This window comes from Megachile rotundata, chromosome 4, assembly GCF_050947335.1.
Source record: "Megachile rotundata isolate GNS110a chromosome 4, iyMegRotu1, whole genome shotgun sequence".
In the NCBI taxonomy this organism is placed as follows: domain Eukaryota; kingdom Metazoa; phylum Arthropoda; class Insecta; order Hymenoptera; family Megachilidae; genus Megachile; species Megachile rotundata.
In genome coordinates, this window is record NC_134986.1 from 2,721,078 (window position 1) to 2,739,146 (window position 18,069).

The 18,069-nt window shown below is 31.4% G+C and overlaps 2 protein-coding genes and 1 long non-coding RNA gene across 8 annotated transcripts in view; 2 read left to right on the plus strand and 1 right to left on the minus strand.

Moving 5' to 3' along the window:
* Nucleotides 1-14,084, plus strand: part of LOC100881841 (uncharacterized) — a 55,326-nt gene extending 41,242 nt beyond the window's left edge. For 2 of the 4 annotated variants that reach the window (XM_076531396.1, XM_076531397.1), the window contains exons 10-19: nucleotides 2,962-3,184; nucleotides 6,715-6,921; nucleotides 7,007-7,185; nucleotides 7,262-7,432; nucleotides 7,487-7,684; nucleotides 7,834-8,035; nucleotides 8,215-8,316; nucleotides 12,197-12,364; nucleotides 12,438-12,506; nucleotides 12,578-14,084. In XM_076531396.1, coding sequence (XP_076387511.1) covers nucleotides 2,962-3,184; nucleotides 6,715-6,921; nucleotides 7,007-7,185; nucleotides 7,262-7,432; nucleotides 7,487-7,684; nucleotides 7,834-8,035; nucleotides 8,215-8,316; nucleotides 12,197-12,364; nucleotides 12,438-12,506; nucleotides 12,578-12,696 — 1,638 coding nt within the window. In that variant the 3' untranslated portion in view covers nucleotides 12,697-14,084. Of the gene's footprint in view, nucleotides 1-2,961; nucleotides 3,185-6,714; nucleotides 6,922-7,006; nucleotides 7,186-7,261; nucleotides 7,433-7,486; nucleotides 7,685-7,833; nucleotides 8,036-8,214; nucleotides 8,317-8,676; nucleotides 8,779-12,196; nucleotides 12,365-12,437; nucleotides 12,507-12,577 lie in introns of all 4 variants that reach the window. The other 2 variants (XM_076531398.1, XM_076531399.1) reach the window with 2 other exon arrangements.
* LOC143264403 (uncharacterized) lies at nucleotides 7,552-16,138 on the minus strand. The gene is made up of 3 exons (XR_013038130.1): nucleotides 16,017-16,138; nucleotides 8,207-11,010; nucleotides 7,552-7,691 (listed from the first exon to the last, which is right to left on the minus strand). It is a non-coding gene; the product is annotated as an uncharacterized LOC143264403 (long non-coding RNA).
* LOC100883379 (dystrobrevin beta) overlaps nucleotides 14,982-18,069 on the plus strand; it is a 54,109-nt gene continuing 51,021 nt past the window's right edge. Inside the window, exons 1-2 of one of the 3 annotated variants that reach the window (XM_076531403.1) lie at nucleotides 14,982-15,102; nucleotides 15,221-15,431. The gene's annotated coding sequence lies outside the window, so the exon portion shown is untranslated. Of the gene's footprint in view, nucleotides 15,103-15,203; nucleotides 15,432-16,004; nucleotides 16,146-18,069 lie in introns of those variants that run through there. The other 2 variants (XM_076531402.1, XM_076531404.1) reach the window with 2 other exon arrangements.

Here is an 18,069-nt window from a genome sequence, read left to right on the forward strand (position 1 = left end):
AAGAGTCAAAAATTACAATTTACAAAATTTCAACGTTTTTAAAGAGCCACAAAATTTGTTCTTGCCAACAATAAATAGTACTCGCATAAATAAAGTTTTTTGATAAAAAAAAACTAATCTATTTATTCATAAGAAAAAATATCTATTTATTCATATATAAGTAGTGTTTTTCACAACAAATTAGATAATATATATATGGCATTATTAGATAATTACTTATTATTTAAGTAAAAAATTAAAACAATTGAACATTTACTTACAACACTAAAGTTGACGACAGCGACGGGGGAGGGATGCGGTGAAAAGCGAGTACAAGTGGTTGAGAGATAGAATCGGTGTCTAATCCTCGTTAATCGATTCAGAACGATTTTTAAATGTTTTTTTTTGTTGATAAAATAAATAATATTTGCGTATGGAACTAAAGAGCCGCAGCTTCACATCCAAAGAGCCGCAGGTTGCCGACCCCTGTCACCGCCGACCCCTGTAGTCTTCACTTCGTATTTTGCATTGTGCGCTTCACTCCATATTTGGTCATTGTGGACTTCACTTCGTGTTTGTTGCTTGAAAAATCTTTCGTCTACTTGATACATTCGTTGATAAGCGTTAAATTGTCACATTGCCTTTCCGATTAACACTCGCTGCGAGAAAGATAATTCAACAGTTAGAGAATGTTACAGATTTATAAATACAATTACTAATATTATTAGTCAGTTTTCATTTAAACATTTGATATTTGATCTAACTTTATCAATTGCAGAACTTCTAAGTTTTTAATTAATAATATAACTTATTCATGTGCTACATGAACATTAGTAATCCTAAATGTACTATATTTTGTAATTGAGGAATTTGGAAATTTCGAATTTTAGGAATTTGGAAATTTCGAATTTTAGGAATTTGGGAATTTGGGAATTCGGGAATTTGGGAATTTAGGAATTTAGGAATTTAGGAATTAGAAAATTTGACAAAATTTAAAAATATAAAAATATAGTAAAAAGTTTCGAATTATGCAAATATTTTTGTTAATTCCGACTTGCGTTAACGCTACATTAACGGTAATTAATAGGAGGTAGTTCTTGCAATATGTTGATTACCTTTTATAAAACATTACAAAAATTACGGTTGGTGGTCAAAAATGCGTTTATGTGTTTATCATGTGAACATTTGCAGATGAAGATTATTTTTTAATAATATAAGTAAGTAATATAATAATTTAATAGTAAAATAATTAAGCAATATTTTTTTATAATTCAGTATTCATTAAATTTTAAAACAAGGATTATTGTATGGATTTATCCACAGTCAGAACTAAAGAAAACGGTCAAAATATTTATTAGTGTGTTTTATTTTAAATTTATTTGTCCGAACATCTCAAATACCAGTTTCGTGTATCAATGCGTGTTAATAGTAGCATATAAACCCATAAAAAATGAAATCTCACTTTAGTAATACCAGCCATAAAATAGCCCTAAATGAAACGACAAAGCTATTCAACTACGAACAAATAATGATTTTTCGAGAACTACATTTTATAGTTTTATTTTATCACAAATCGTTTTTGAGGTGTTCTAAAAACAGTTTAATAACAGTATGTGCTGATAATTATGTTTACTGTTCTGTTTTCAGTTTATAGATATGAAAAAGTGTTACTCGTAGAAATTGGTTACTTCAAAAATAGTCAAAATAATTGTGTCAGTATTTAAAGTTCTAAATAATATAGTCTAATATAATATAACTCTATTAAATAATATAAAATAATATAATATAATGTAGCTCCGTTATATATATCATAATAATATAATATATATAATTAAACTCTATGTAGTAACTAAATCTTAAAATTCATAATATTTCAAGAAACATGAACAATTAAAAAAATTGCAAATATTAAACGTTTTAAGAGAATAAAAAGGTCGTAATATCCAACATTATAAAATTAATTTTTCAATTTAACAAATATTATTATAATGAATCAAATATGCAGAAAAATAAAAAATTGAGGTTAATTGCATAATTGGTTCCTGAGATAAAAATTGTAACATTTGAGGGGCAATATTTTTTTGACGAATCTCGAAATAGCAAAACGACGGGTTAAATCCTACCCAATTTCACGAATAATGCATTACACTTCGTGTTTAAAGAATCACACCTTTTCGCATTTATTACATTTGTTACATTTTTTATATTTATTTCACATTTTTTTACATTTATTATTTTTTTTATTATGAATATATGCCTCATAACATAATGCAACAACTTCCTGAAAGAAATCAACATGTAGAAGAAGAAGAAGAAGAAGAAGAATAACGTTATAATGTTTGAATAACAATTAAGATATCGTTAGAAGATTTTACTCGTTCAGTCGATGTATAGTATTTATATCTTCCATTTGTTTCGATGATTTGGTATCTTTTTAAGCATAAAGATATATAAGGGAGTAATAATTCATGCTTCTTTATATTGTGAATTTCAAGTTACAAATACAATAACAAGTACTTACAGTAAGATATATTTGTAATGTTCATGAAGAAAGTTCTGTTATATTAGTGAATGAATTAAGAAATGCAATAAATCATTGAAACACGTAAAAAATTTCACTTTTTAAGAAAGAAAATGTACTTTTTTTACAGAAATGTATGATCTCAGATTGTTTTCTTCATTTACTACAAAGCAGGGACAACATTTTCCCCTACTCTTTTATAACAAAATTTTAAATATGTACTTCAAAAGCGATGAAGATGGCAACTAATTTTCTGCAAATGGATCTTGAAAGTTTTATACCATCAAAAGTTATAGAAATAAATGACGGTTACTTTGTCAAATAAAACCACATTATAGAAATAAATGGCGATCCCTTTGTCAAATAAGACTGTATTTCAAGAAAATTCACGTTACTGGAACTTCTGCTATAAATCTGTACAAACTTTCTCCGGCAGCTAATGTGTTTCTGACTTTGAACAGGGAGATATGGGATTTCCCGGACTTAAAGGAGACCAAGGATTACCAGGACCACGAGGATACCCAGGTCTATCAGGTCCTCCTGGTCCACCAGGAAACATCAGCGATTATCGTGATGTTTTGCCACGATTTGTAGGACCACCAGGTCCTCAAGGAAATCCGGGTGTTAAGGGCTCAAAGGGTGAACCAGGAGAGAGAGGTGCTAAAGGAGAACAAGGACAAAAAGGTATCTATTTTTAAAGTCCAACCTTATAGGGTTTAACGCGGTCGTGTCAAATGTTAAACGTTAGTATTAAATGCGATTACTTTGATTCATCCGATAAGTAATCCCTGAAGTACTGCGTAAACTGATTTAATCTTGTTAGAAATGGCGCGGAAATGTGGTAGTGCGGTGATTCATCGTTAAACACATTATTGTTCTGCCAATAAACTGGGGATACGCTTTTCATTTCAATTTCACTTGACAACAATTTTAATTTCAATTTCACTCGTGAACACTTTTAATTTTCATTGCAGAATGATGTTTTTCTGTTTTCATTCTTGTTTCAAACATTTAGCTCTTGTCAGATAAGTAAAAATGACATTCGAACGGCGTTAACTTGACAAAGTTAACGCGTTAAATGTAATGTTGCAAAAGGTCATTGACACTTTTGAAGAAATGATTCTACCCAATAAAGTGTGTCAACAGCCGCGTATTTAAAGGTCGTGCACAATCGTTTTAATGGCTTCAACTATTTAACCAACATGTTTCCACTTATTCTGGCTTCCTTATACACATATAAAGAATAGATAATCTTAAAAATAAGGCTGGTAAAATAAAAAAATCGACGTTTTAATATTATTTACAATTTACAATCATCAAGTGTTTATATTTATTTACAAACACTTATATTTGTTGCATTTGTATATGTTTATATGAAAGCACTAAAATATTTCGAAAGATTTGAATGATATCAAATACGTTTTAAACAAAAATGGCGTAATATTAGAGAGAACATAATATATTGTCTATTTATTGATTTCACCTCGTAATGATCTTGAAACGTGCTCAACAATCTCATTCTCAACACATATCATCAATCTTGACATAATATTTTTAGTGAAAATAAAGATTTTTAATTAATCTAAATAATTGGTGAATTGATTTATATTATGCTACAGCTATCTTACGAAAGAACAAGTCCAATCTGAAAGGAAAGAAATGTAAAAAATGGCACATAAGTTTAAATGATCTCTTACAGTGATATCAAACTCATTAAGGAAACAATAATAGCAAACCTTTGTAAATTATAGTATTACTAAATATCGGAAAAGTAAGAAGGAAAGCTTTAAAAAGCATTTATCGTAACGAGCTGAACAGCAAATTGTAGAAAATATGAGCAACGCATTAAAAAGTTACGAAGAAATATGGATACGGCATTTTTTATGGATCGTGTCCTTAAGTGTAATCCATAAATCAGAAAATTATATTTGTATCTATACTTTTGAAACTCCACAATATAGAATATCCAAGTAACAGTAGAATACAATAAATAGAATATGGAACAATGTAAGTTATTTTTAAACGCTAATACATCAAGAGGTAATTACGTTTTTAAAATATTCTCTATTTAATTGAAGTTACTTTTTTTTTTACAAAAAAAAATTCAGTTTGGACGGTTCATATATATTTTTAAAGTACGAGTATACTCATGTATATTATAAAGATTCTGAACATAATTTCACGTAGGGTGCATTCTCCACCAGAAACAAACTTAAATTAGTTTTTCCTATTTTAAGAATGGCGTGGATTACACTGACATTCTAAGAAGTCATTTTCTATCAACAAATTTCATCAGCAAAACAATACCTCGGTGTATAAAAGCCGCGAAACCGCAGCATGGTTTAAAGTTTGAAACATTTAACATGAATTTATTGAAACTGCCTGCAAACTTTCTAGACCAAGATCCAATTGCAAATCTATGGGGTATTATAGTACGGAATATTTGTGCAAATAAGTGGCACTTTTAAAATATTTTAGAACTAAAAGAAGCTAGTGTGGAATTCTGGAATCAAGTTAGTGAAGAAATTTCAATAAATGAAAAAAAGTTTGAAGTAATTAAAAATATGCACAATCACATTTTTAAATTGAAGAATTATTGTAATCCATATATTTTGTTCATTCTTATAATTACTCATTTTAATTGGTTGAATTGTTTTAATGTTTCATTATGATTTAGTATTACTATACATAACAAATATCTTGGTGCTATTAACATATACCAGTGAAATATTTTGTTAATTACACTTCATTTTAAATAAATATTTTTGCACTTTCTTAATAACAATTTTTTTTAATTTCGTTCACGTGATAGTAATATTTAAAAATCGTTACTATTTAAAAATTCATGAAAATTATAGTGGTAGAGTTATGGCCTACATGTAAATTGTTTTTAAGGAACTAATATTTATAATATACGTAAATAATATATAAGAGTTATATGATATTTAGTGATGAAGGTAAATCTGATATACTAGTAACAAAATTTAATTTCCTATATCTTTTAGGTTTTTGTGTTTTATACAACAATACAAATTTTATTGTATTTTATCTTTCCCCACTTTCACTATAAACGACTCACATACAATTTTTAATTTAATATTTTGTATTTGTTCGATAATTGTTGGACATTTTATGATTTTTGGTTACTACTTTGGTTACTAAGCGCAAAAGATATGATCCCAATCTTCCCTGATGGATGACGTGAAAACTATATGATGTTGAAAAGGCATCGACCTAAATACAACCATTCAAAGTGATTGTAAATCAATTCGTTGCAATCTACTGCAATACTCGCAAACCCCATTCCTTTTATTAATCGTCAAATGTATGCCATTCTTACGAGAGAAACAACTAGCAGTTCTTAATTTATCTAATTGCAATCATTCAAATACTTTATCATTAGACGAACTATTTTATTCTAAAGAAGAATTTAAAAAATAATTTAATTTTTGTAAAATTATGATCATAAATAAATTAATCCTGTGTTGCATCCTGCTGCGATATACAATTATTAATTATGAATTATTGATATCTAAATTATTAACGAAATTATTTTATATTTTAACAAATATACGCGATAATCAAAATAAATGAAATTATCAAAAATACAAATCTTGAAATATCTGTAAGTTTGCAATATTATTACTGCAACATAATCATCAAAATTGTTGATAGGTTTGAATTACAATTAGCAATATTGTATTTTGTTTAATAAACAATTTACAGTAAGCAATTAACGAAATTAGTTTGTTACCTATATTATTCAAAAATATTACGAATTAGATTCAGATAGTAATAGATTTATGTCAATAGTATTAAAATTATTATTAAAAAAACGGTTACAATTATGCACCTTCAACACCTTCATAAGTAGACAAACACTAATCAAGTTCTGTCTCACAATAACTCGAGCTGCGACAATTAAATTCCTAACATTTTTAATGTATACTCCTAACAACAATTCCCATAATCAAAAGCAAATATTTCTTACTTCTATATACATTTTTAACCAAAAGAGAATGTTGCATCTAAGTGCACATGAGTGAAAAGTCTTAAATATACTTCCACATTCAGCACACGTATCGAGCGATGCTCTATTGGACCACGTTTAACTACACCACATAAAATTCTCTACCATGTTCCACTGTTTTAGAGCTGCTTTATCACGTTTGATTGATCGCAATTCAGTTTTAAAGACTTAAATTCAATTTAAGGTGAACTAGGCGACGCAGGTTATCCTGGACCTCCTGGTTTGGACGGTAAACCAGGTCTCCCTGGATTTCCTGGTCCTAAGGGAGCCACAGGATTTCCAGGAGTCCCAGGTTCTCAAGGGTTGCCAGGTCCTCGTGGTGAAATCGGTGCTCCTGGATCGCCTGGAAGTCAAGGATTAAAGGGAGAGCCCGGTGAACCTGGTCGTGATGGTACTAAAATCAAATACTAACCAGAATTTTGAAATCAAATACTGACCAGAAATTGTGTGTTAATATACATAATTCTTTTGTTTAGGTTTACCTGGTTCAATTGTTGGTTCCGTTATTCCGGGACCACCTGGTGCTGAAGGACCTCCTGGTATACCTGGAGAAGACGGACTTCCAGGATTAAAAGGAGAACCTGGAGCCGCTGGTCCTCCAGGTGTACCAGGACTACGGGGAGAAACAGGTTCTCCGGGTTCTCCAGGATTACAGGTATATTTAAATCCGAGTTATACACTAATTAAACAGTTTTATAATACCAGTTTTACGGACCTTTTGACCTGTACAGGGTCTACCTGGTTTAGCAGGAGAGCCAGGTCCGCCTGGACCTCGTGGTCTTGAAGGTCTTACTGGAAAACCTGGACCCCCTGGATTCGATGGCAAACCTGGACAAAAAGGTGACAAAGGTCAACAAGGAGAGCAAGGACCTATTGGACCACGTGGTTTACCTGGAAGCACTGTAAGGTTTTTGTACTCTGTAAAATGACCATATCTAACTGTTCAAAATTTTTAGGGCTCTTCGGGTTTGCCTGGCAGTGCTGGTATTCCAGGAATTGAGGGGCGACCTGGATCTCCGGGTCCTCCAGGTCCTCCTGGACCACCAGGACCAGCAGGATCAGACGGCGATATGTTGAGTACAAATGATATTCTGGAAACCATTGGCAGTCCAGGCGTTAGTGGTCCTAGAGGTTTGCCAGGTACTCCAGGATTGGTAAGTGCTTTAAATTAGGAAATTTTATTTATTATCTTCATTTTATTTGTTTTACTATTTGTTTATTTTTTTTAATATTTGCTTATTCATTATTTTATTTCATGTTTATTTAATAATTTGAATTCGAACTGGTTACCATTTAAAATTAGCCAGGTGAAAGAGGCCCTCCTGGAGAACGAGGTCCAGAAGGTAAAATAGGACCACCGGGAATGCCAGGAAAGGATGGCGCTCCAGGATTACAAGGACCACCTGGGGTTAGAGGACAAACTGGAATGCCAGGTCTCCAAGGATCACCAGGACGTAGCATTACCGAATCAGAAATTCGAGACATATGTGTCAGTGTGCTACGAGGTAAATATTTATTATATTTTAACACGATCGAGAATAAAAAATTGTACAGTTAAGAAACTGATGGCCGGATTAGAAAAGGTGTGCAACATCCTTGTGCAATGTGACCAATTTATGGAACATTCTTTGCATTTGAAGAATAGAAAGATAATTATTCGTTTTATTGCCACGTACGTATACAGAACAGATGACCGAGATGGCAGCACTGATGCAAGGTCCACCTGGTCCACCTGGTCGAGGCCGTCCAGGTCGTCCTGGATCACCTGGTCCTCAAGGTCGCCCAGGTACACCCCAAGAAAAGGGTTACCAACCCCTGTTTGCCTGCATTCATTTCTAGAACTGTAGAATTCGATACGGTTACGGGTTTCTGGTATCTTTTCACGAGAAACTGGTAACGTTTCGTAATAATCGCTGCACAAGAATATACACAATGTTCCCGATAATCATACTGGATATCACGATGATCATCGTCGTCATTGTTCCGTCATGAGTTGCTTGAAATTCCATCTTCATCTTTAGTTAAACTCGGCATTCTTCAGTGACGTGATGCGCGCATCTGCTCGATTAACAATCGATCGCTCAGGGATTAACATCTCACGTGGTTATACACCGATAAAGACGATGGAATCCTGCATGTGTCACAGAGCAGCTGAAAGAACTAACAGAGGGTCTACGAGGGCCACCCGGGTTGCCAGGGCTGGCCCGACAGGGCCGTCCTGGTCGAGCCGGAACCCAAGGCATCCCAGGTACCTACTAGACAGAACATCCTAACATGTTTCTCCTTTCAGATTTCCTTTATTTTCATTGGACTTCAACTTTTACATTGGATTTAATCTTTTTCCTCCGTTTTGCTTTTCTATTGAAACTAACTTTATGGAGTTAAGCCAGTGATGGGCAGATTAAGTTCCGATTGATGTGCATGCTTATAGGGACAACGCGCAGTAAGTCTAAAGAGGTCCCACAGAGACCGTCATCAATAGGGATGCTAAAAAGAACTCAAGCAAAGCCTAGGGAGATATTAGGAAGAATTTAAGGAGATTCTGAGATAATTTAGAAAAATCCTAGAGAAAGTCTAAGAAGATTTCATAATTTAGGAATGTCTTAGTTGATCCTTCAGATGGAACTAGGGTGATATTAAGAATAATCTGGGGAGATCTCAGGGAGAATTTAAAGAAAAATAGATCTTCTATAGAAGATAAAAAGAATCTATGGAGATTTTAAGTACGGTCTATTTAAATTTCAGGCAGAACCATAACATTTCTAGGAAGATTTTGCAATTGCCCATCACTGGATTAAACAAGGCATTACCAAATGGTTTTGGTATAGAAGTCACATTCACGTATCATTTTTACATTGTTACATTTTCACTCTAATGCGGAAACATTCGAAACCACCCGCGTACATTTTGATGAAATTTTGAAGATTTGTAGAACTATCAAAAATAAAAGACTATTTTCTTATATTTGTGGATATAAAAATACGAGATCTGGAATTATTCTGCAAAGTTTGACTTGGAAACTACTAACCCTTTCTTATAATCTTTTTTAGAAATTTTTGAATTCCTATAAATAAAAATAATAGGAAAATTACAACGAATAAATATTTTCTACTTACTAGTTTTATTTTAAGAAATATTACATAATGTTAAAAATTTGCAACATTTTGCAAAGGTACAACGTAAAATTGCAATTACAAAACATTACGAATATTTCCAACGATTAAAGATTAAAAATAATGACTGAAATCTGCAATGTATCTATGTTTTATAAATGTCTTACTATATTATTTTATGTAGAACATTTGTAACATAATGTAACAAAGGGTAATGTAACAAACAGAAATGTACTTCAAATCGGGAAGTTGTATGGTTTTATTATATATTATAATTCAGTGCAAATAGTTCTTTGGAAAAGTAAAAAATATAGAAAATTAAGGGGGTAACTAATCATATTTCAATACTTGTCATTTTGATGATAATAACTAAAAATGAAATGTGTAGTACTATATTCAATTAGACACTTGAAAATTTACAGGTTAAAACAAACGATTTGTCATTGATCCTACAGCGTGATTCTGTACCTCTAGGTCGGTAAATATTTGTTAACAAGCGAGCACATAGTTGATCTTTAGACATGCATCCAATCGTGCATCCAAAATTCAACCGTTTTATTCAAAAATGATTTTAAAATCTTGAAATTTGTGAAACTCAGAGATTTGTGGATCTAAAAAATTTAGAATTTGGGAATTTAAGAACCTAGGTATTTTAAAAGCTGTGGATTTGAGGATCTAGGAATTTTACAATGTGGGAATTTGGGTTCATAAGTATTTGGAAATCTCGAAATTGGGGGACGTAAAGATATGGTACTCTAGAGATTTGAGGATGTAGACATTTGGAAATCTAGGGATTTAAAGGTCTAGGAATTTGGGAATATAGATATCTGAAAACATTGAAATCTGAGCATGCGGAAGTGCAGGAATCTAAGGATTTAATGGTCTAGCATTTTGGAGGTGTAAAAATATAGAAGCCTAGTAATATCTAACCCTGGATATTTTAAAATTTAAGAATTTAGGGATGTATGTAGATCCTTTGAAACTTTGCAATTTGGAACAGTAAGAATACGGGAATGTATGTAGGAATTTGACGGTTTAGGAATTTAGGCATTTGAGGCCTTGGTATTTAGTGACTTTACAACTTCAGGATCTGGAGATTGAAAAATATGAGTCTTTAGAAAATTAAAAATGGAAAGTTAAAAAAGTTGAAATATTCTACAAATCTATAAAGCTTCGTTAAAATCGGAGGACAGACCTATGTATTTTCAGTGCATTATAACAGATCAATCGTTACTATACTTCTTCACCGCACACGAGAAATCATATAAGAAAAATTAGGTTTGTATCACCACAAATTACATCTTGTGTGCCGCAGATGGTAGTAGATCTTCCATTTTCTTCTCAACATCGTCGTGTCGTTACTATATCTATAACAGAAAATACCTTCAAATTTGAATATACCAATTGCAAAAATTACAAATTTAGAAAGTTTTAAAATTTACAAATTTACAAAAGATCAAATTATTTAAATATTGAATTTTATAATTCTTAAATTATTTAATTTCTAGATTTTAGTATCCTAAATTTTGAACATTCCATATTTTCTATTTTTCAAATATTCAAACTTCTGCATTTCCATATTAGCAAGTATCCAAACCGCGTTATTAAATTCTAAAATTTCTACAATTCGAAATCCAAAAATTCTGAATTCTTAAATTCTTAAATTCTTAAATTCTTAAATTTACAAAATTGATTAATCTCCAAATTTCTAAATTGTTTAATTTCTAGATTTTTGAATTATTAAATTCTAAAATTTCTAAATTTAAAAATTTCTAAAATCCTACATTTCTGAATTCCTAGATCCAAACTTTCCATATTTAAATTTTTTTAATTCGAATACTTAAATTTCCAAATCTCAATACTCTCCGATTTTAGATTTTTTAAATTTCCATATCCCTAAACGTCGACAGTTTTTAATCAATAAATTTTGTAATTTTTAACATCTACAAATTTTCATATTGCCCAATTCCTAATTTTCTAAAATTCAATATATCCAAATTTTAAAAAATAAAATGCCTAAAATCTTCAGTTTCCAATCTCCAAAATTTAAAATTCTTGAATTTCAAAATTCCTAAACTTACAAATCTTCAAATTTCTAAAATTTCAAGTCCAGAACCTAACTTTCTAAACTTCCAATTTTCTCATTTTCAATATTTAAAAACAGAATAGATCAGCAATAAAACCGATGTCACTCTAAGTAGACACATATACAACACAATCACACGTTTATACATATGACAAGAATCACGTATACCTACATATACAATACATCATAATGTTACAAATTTTAAACAGATTTTTACCGTGGGTTGATTTGAAGGCAGACAAGCATTTAGTTATGCCCAAATTAGACCACCTTCCGCTTCAAAAAATATCACACTTGGAAATCTATTTCTAAGTAATTAGAACTAAAAAACTATAGTTGATTTGATATTTAGACAAGTATTTAACTCTGCATGTTTTTAATATATAATGCATGTGCTAAAAATACGCCAAGAGTTCATAAATCTTCTAAGTAAATGTTGAATCGATTAAATCACTACTACCTTATAGGTGACCCAGGGACTCCAGGACTACCCGGTGAGCGCGGTTTCGTAGGATTACCTGGACCACAAGGTCCCATGGGTCTTCAAGGTCCTCCTGGAGATCAAGGAGAGAAAGGTGACAGAGGACCGGAAGGCGTTGGCGTGGAAGGTCCAATGGGGCCAAGGGGACTACCTGGTATTATAGACCAGTTCTTATTCATTATCACTTACTAAATTCATAATATTTTCTCACAAATGTATGTTAATAGGGCCACCTGGAAATGATGGTGTGGGTCTACCAGGTCGACAAGGAGAACGGGGAGAACCGGGCAGACCAGGTAAAGAGAAAAAAGTTGCAAACACGTTTTTAAGATGCGGTTTTGATATTTTTAGTTTCGTTTATCGATAGGCGTACCTGGGATAAGAGGGCCAGTTGGACCGCCAGGATTACCAGGATTCTGCGAGTTTTGCAATTATCCAAGTGCAAACTATTTACAGTATACACGCGGTAATGAAAAAGGTCCATAAATTAAAACTGACTCTACTTACGCGGGAGTAAACAGTGAAATTTTATGATATCAAGAGAACAAGTATGAATTTATGAATGATGGACTTTATGCTCAGTAATACATAGTTTTAAACAGTTTTTAAATCACTGCCATGTTACGATTTTTTAAGTGCAAGTCCACGAATTGTGAACACTGGGATATTTAGGACCCAGCCTTATTTTAATTCGTACGAATTTATTATTGGTACTTACTACCTGAATTTGTAAAACTGTATAGTGGTGTGAAAACTCGGCACTTCTTTTTGTAGTGCAACAAATAAAGAAATAAATAGTCTAAGGTTTCTAACCTGTTTATTTATACATAATTCTGTTGACTATTATGTATTCAAGATATTCTAGCATGATTGGTAATATAGTTTTTCGAATTTTCGAATATAAAATTCAGTAAATTACAGTTACCCATCATCAAAGTATGTGGAACTTCTCTTTAAGGTATAGCGAACGAAAAAATAAATATTTACATTTATGAGGGGATTATTTTTATTAGGGTTTATTGAGAGAGTCATTATGTTGATTGCTGAATGTTAAAGATATTATGACCTGATTGCTATTTTAGTTTGTCAAATATGGAAGAATAATGTTCGATAAATTATGAACATTCCTCTGTGAAGCTTCAGAAAAGTCACATAAAGTTTTAAGAAGTCGAAAAGTATTTAAAAACAATTGCGCGCCATCATTTAAAACGTTACCATATCAGTTCTGCTCCAATTGCAATCTTGAAGATACCCTATATTGTATTATTGTATAGTAGTGGAATGTTAATGTAAAATATATTTCTAATTATAGAAAAGCGAGATACAACAGCAAGAAGAAATAATAAAGATATTGATATCAGATCATTGATAATTTTTCGTCAAATGAAAAACAAAACATTAGTATTAAAAAGGTTTACAGTTTATGATGTATGTAAAAAACAATTAAAAAACAAGTTCATTGAAGAAAATCTACAATTTTCATATATTCAAAAAAGCAGTTTTGTTCTAATTAGTATTTCGTTTACATGTTTTGCAAAAAAATATAATAGTAATAAAAAATATATATATAAAAATACGTATTACAAACAGGGGTATATTATTATTTACTGTAACATAACAAATGATCCAAAAACTTTTTCACACCACTGTATGTGTGTTACTCCTACAAATTATTTTACTTACTTGAATATTCGGGAAGCCATGTATTAAAAACCACGACTTAAAATAATTGCAACAGCACGTCTTGTCAATAATGTAGATATTTAACTATAATATTTAATATATGGTTCGTTACATGAAATTCAAATGACACGTTTATAAATCCTATCTATTTTGTAAGAAATAAAAAGAATTTGTACATGATAAAAATTAAACTTGTGTATTTATTATGAATTTAAACTTGAAAATTTTGTGATTTAAGATTTCCAAAATTGAGGAATTTGGATATTTCGTAAAAAGTCTGGGAATTTGCAAATTTTGAAAATTTAGATATTGAATAATTTGAAGCATTTGAAAAATCAAAAACTGTGGAACGTAAAAATTTATGAAATTAATGATAGAAATTCGAAAATTTGAAATTTTGGATTTTTAGAAATTCGAAAATTTGCGATTTTAGAAATTTGAAAAATTTTAGAATACAAATTTTATAAATTTACCAATTTTGGAATTTTTAGATTTGGGAATTTAGGAATCTGAAAATCTGGGAATTCAAAGCTTCGAAAACTGGAATTTAAAAAATTAGGAATTTGGCACTTTGGAAATTAAAAAATTTGAGTTTATGAAAATTTGTAAATATAGAAATTGAGAGATATGATGATTTAGAAATTTTAAGACTTAGAAAGTTAAGAATGAAAATTGTTAAATTCCGGGATTCGTCAATTTAATAATTAAGAGATTATAAAATTTGAAAACTTAGAAATTTGGGAATTTGAGAATTTATGTTTTCAAAATAAATTAAGAAATCTAAGGATTTGAAAACATATTTCCGAAAAATTAAAAGGTTTTGTCTTCTGAATGTTTAGAAATTAAGCACTTGGAAATATAAATTTAGAAATTCGTAAATTTGATAATTTACTTGCATTTTTCATAAGAGTGTTTTCGTAAGTTCACGCCCATATAAGTTCCACTTAAGAACTGGATATTTACTTTAAAATAAATAGAATAAAAAGAATTCTACAATACGCGTTTTTAAATATGTTTACTACTATCCCGCGCTCAATAGTCCTATTCCTCGTTCTTATGTTCAAAGAGGCGATGGCGCCACCAACCGTTGGTGCTCGTTGAAATCAGTGATGGCCGCGAGGCTCGCGATGCACATTACGTCTAGATTGCATTGAGTTTGTTTATCGCAACGTTCTCGTTCCAGGAGGATTTCCGCGACTTTAGTTCGAGGTAGTCCAAATTTTGCCGCGTTTTCAGTTAACAAAATCGTTTGAATGAATCGTATTTATCATAAGGGTTTATAAAAACGACGCGGTTACTATTCTTGACAGTTCGGTCTTGTGTTCAGAGTAGCAGTAGCCACTCGAGTGCCACGAGAAGTGTCGTTTCGTCTCCACTTGGCAGACCTTTTCAGAACAGTAGCCGTACTAATGACATCGTGCATGTGATCGAACGATACGAAAAAACTTTTTGTCGACACGGTGACAGCGACCCCACACCCGTCGGCACTTTTTTTTCTCTCATCCTTGCTGAAGACACGCGCATCAAAGGTGTCTAAGGTATGTATACCGGCAGAGCAGGTTAGGTACATCGCCGTGTCTCGTGACGGCGTTATGGACGAATTCACATGCATATGTACATACGTACACGTTTTCGTATATTTTTAGCATGATAGAACAAGAACTTCTGTTTTTCTTGTTTATCTTCGATTTACAGTACCTGATAAAACTTGATTACTCAAATGAGTAATAAAGGTATCGTTATCGAAAAATATTGCTTTGAAAGAAGCGTTAAAATAATTTAAACCGATATATAATACAGGCTTCAGGCTTAGATTTTGCTTGCCTCGCAGAAACGCCGTCCCCTTATTTATTTACCGTTATGATATATTATAACGGTAACGATAAGCTTCGACAAATAAGATTAACTTCATATGCGTCTAATGTAATATAACGGGCACTGTCCCGATGAGTTTACGTCCTATCTGGCAAAGGAAGTGTTAAACAGTGCCCCACTGACACACGTTGCTTCCTCTACTCGGCACCGGTCCAAAACATTATTCTCAATTGATTCATAGTGGTCGTGTACCAATTGTTAAAGTTTGACTCTACTGCAGTTAATCAATTAGTAATCCGATCATGTACCTTTCAAATTCGTGTGACATCTTCAACGATTGACATTTATCTGTGACATTGATGTACGATCAATGTGCAATATCCTTTGATTAGTTATTCTCGGTTATAACGCTATCTGTGACAGCAGATTAGTGAGCTGTAAGTATTAATTCGTGTGACACGATCAATGGTTGCCCTTTGAGATTATTGATTATTGCACCGATATTCAAATGTAACAGAGGTAGATTTCAATTGAAGTATCCAAAATTGACCGCGCCTTTTGGCCGTTCCATTTCGCGCGTTCCTCTGTACGCACCAAAACTGTCCCACATTCCTGGACGTTCCTCTGTCTCCTCGGGCGATCTTATACATCCCCACCTGGCCCACTTATTGTATTGATTCAAACTTAGGCATCTACACACATTCCTCATTCCTTTGCAACTTCCTGCTTGACGATCTTCTTCTGACGCTTCCGGTATGATCCTTCCGGCAATTTGCGCATCACAAAGGCGGTAATTCCATCGAGGAAAATGTATGGGTGAAAATGGCAAACCGATATGTATATAGGTTATGAACTTTCAGGTTACTTGGGAAATCCTTTCGGGTACTGTGCACAGGAAATATAGCCAAAAATTAATTTAGAATGTTTTCTAGTAAAAACGAATCATTTTAGAAATAGATAAGGCACTTATATAAGAAATTTTTAGTTAATTCCTATATTACATTGGTAGAGTTATTAATAAAATATACATATATTTAACCTTTAACTAGCAAAATGACGTCCATCAAACATAAGTAATTCTTTAGTTTCCTTATAAATGTAACTTATCTAATTTAAAAAAAAAATAATGGGCATAATGAACGATAGTACTTTTTTTAAAATTATGTACCCGTTTTCGGTCATAGTAAGGAAGCCTTATCTAGTAAGATGCACGAGGAATTGCATTATTGAAGATATTAGAAATTAATTTTTTAATACAGTACCGTAGTTTGCTATTTTACGTTATTAATTTTAATTGTATTTTGAAATACCATAGCATTTTTATGTTTTAAGTATTTAATCAAATAAATTTGTAGTTTGTCGATAATGTGTAAATTTCTGAGCATTGTGTAGAGTCTTGTATTTCTTGCCTGCTTTGCATGGAATAAAATGCCTACAGTACCAAATGCAGGTTATGTTTCGTTTCGTTTCTTATTTCGCATTAGATATTGATAAATTCAGGAAAGAAGTAATAATTTTGAAAAATTAAAAATTTCAATTTTTTGTTACTGCAGGATTTTCCAATCAGATACTTTCTGTTCATTAATAATAACACGAAATACCTGCAATAGACCATAAATAATGGTTTCAAAGTTCAGAAGGTTTCATAAGATTAATGAAACTGAATGTTTTCGTAGTTAGTGGTTTCGAATCTAATATCAGAAATTGTGAAAAACAAAATTCCGGACAGAAATCAGTTACATGTACGAAACTAGCTATTCAAATTTTGCAATTTTCTAATTTTGAACCTAATAAGAATTCAAAAATTTTAAGTGGTGCATCTAATGTGGCGGATTGAATATATATAAATGACAATATGCTTTCTATAAAAGTGAATTTTCAAGGGATTTTCGACTGAAATCTTACGAAATTAATTTTGAACTTACTCTAAACATTTCGAAATCTAAAATGGTAAATCTAATATGGCGGACAGAAAATATGGCTATTAGAAATGATTTTTACGGAATTTGTTTTTTAAAAGATTTGCAACTTGTTAATTTTGAATTTAATATTAGAATTTTAAAATTTGAAGTAATGGATTCAATATGGTAGATTAACAATATAAAACATAGATTATAATGAAACTTGGTTGAGTAATAGTTTCTTGACTCATTAATTCCGAATGTAATGTCAGAATTTGAAAATTCAATATGGCGAATAAAAACGTGCAAACCAAAATATTCCGATTTTTTCTGACGAGTTTTTACATTTTTGGTTGCCATATCAGATCCGATGTTTTTAATTTTCCCTTTTTAACGATAAATTTTAAATAAGAAATCAATATATTTTTTATTTTAAAGATATAAGACATGCAGTTAAGTA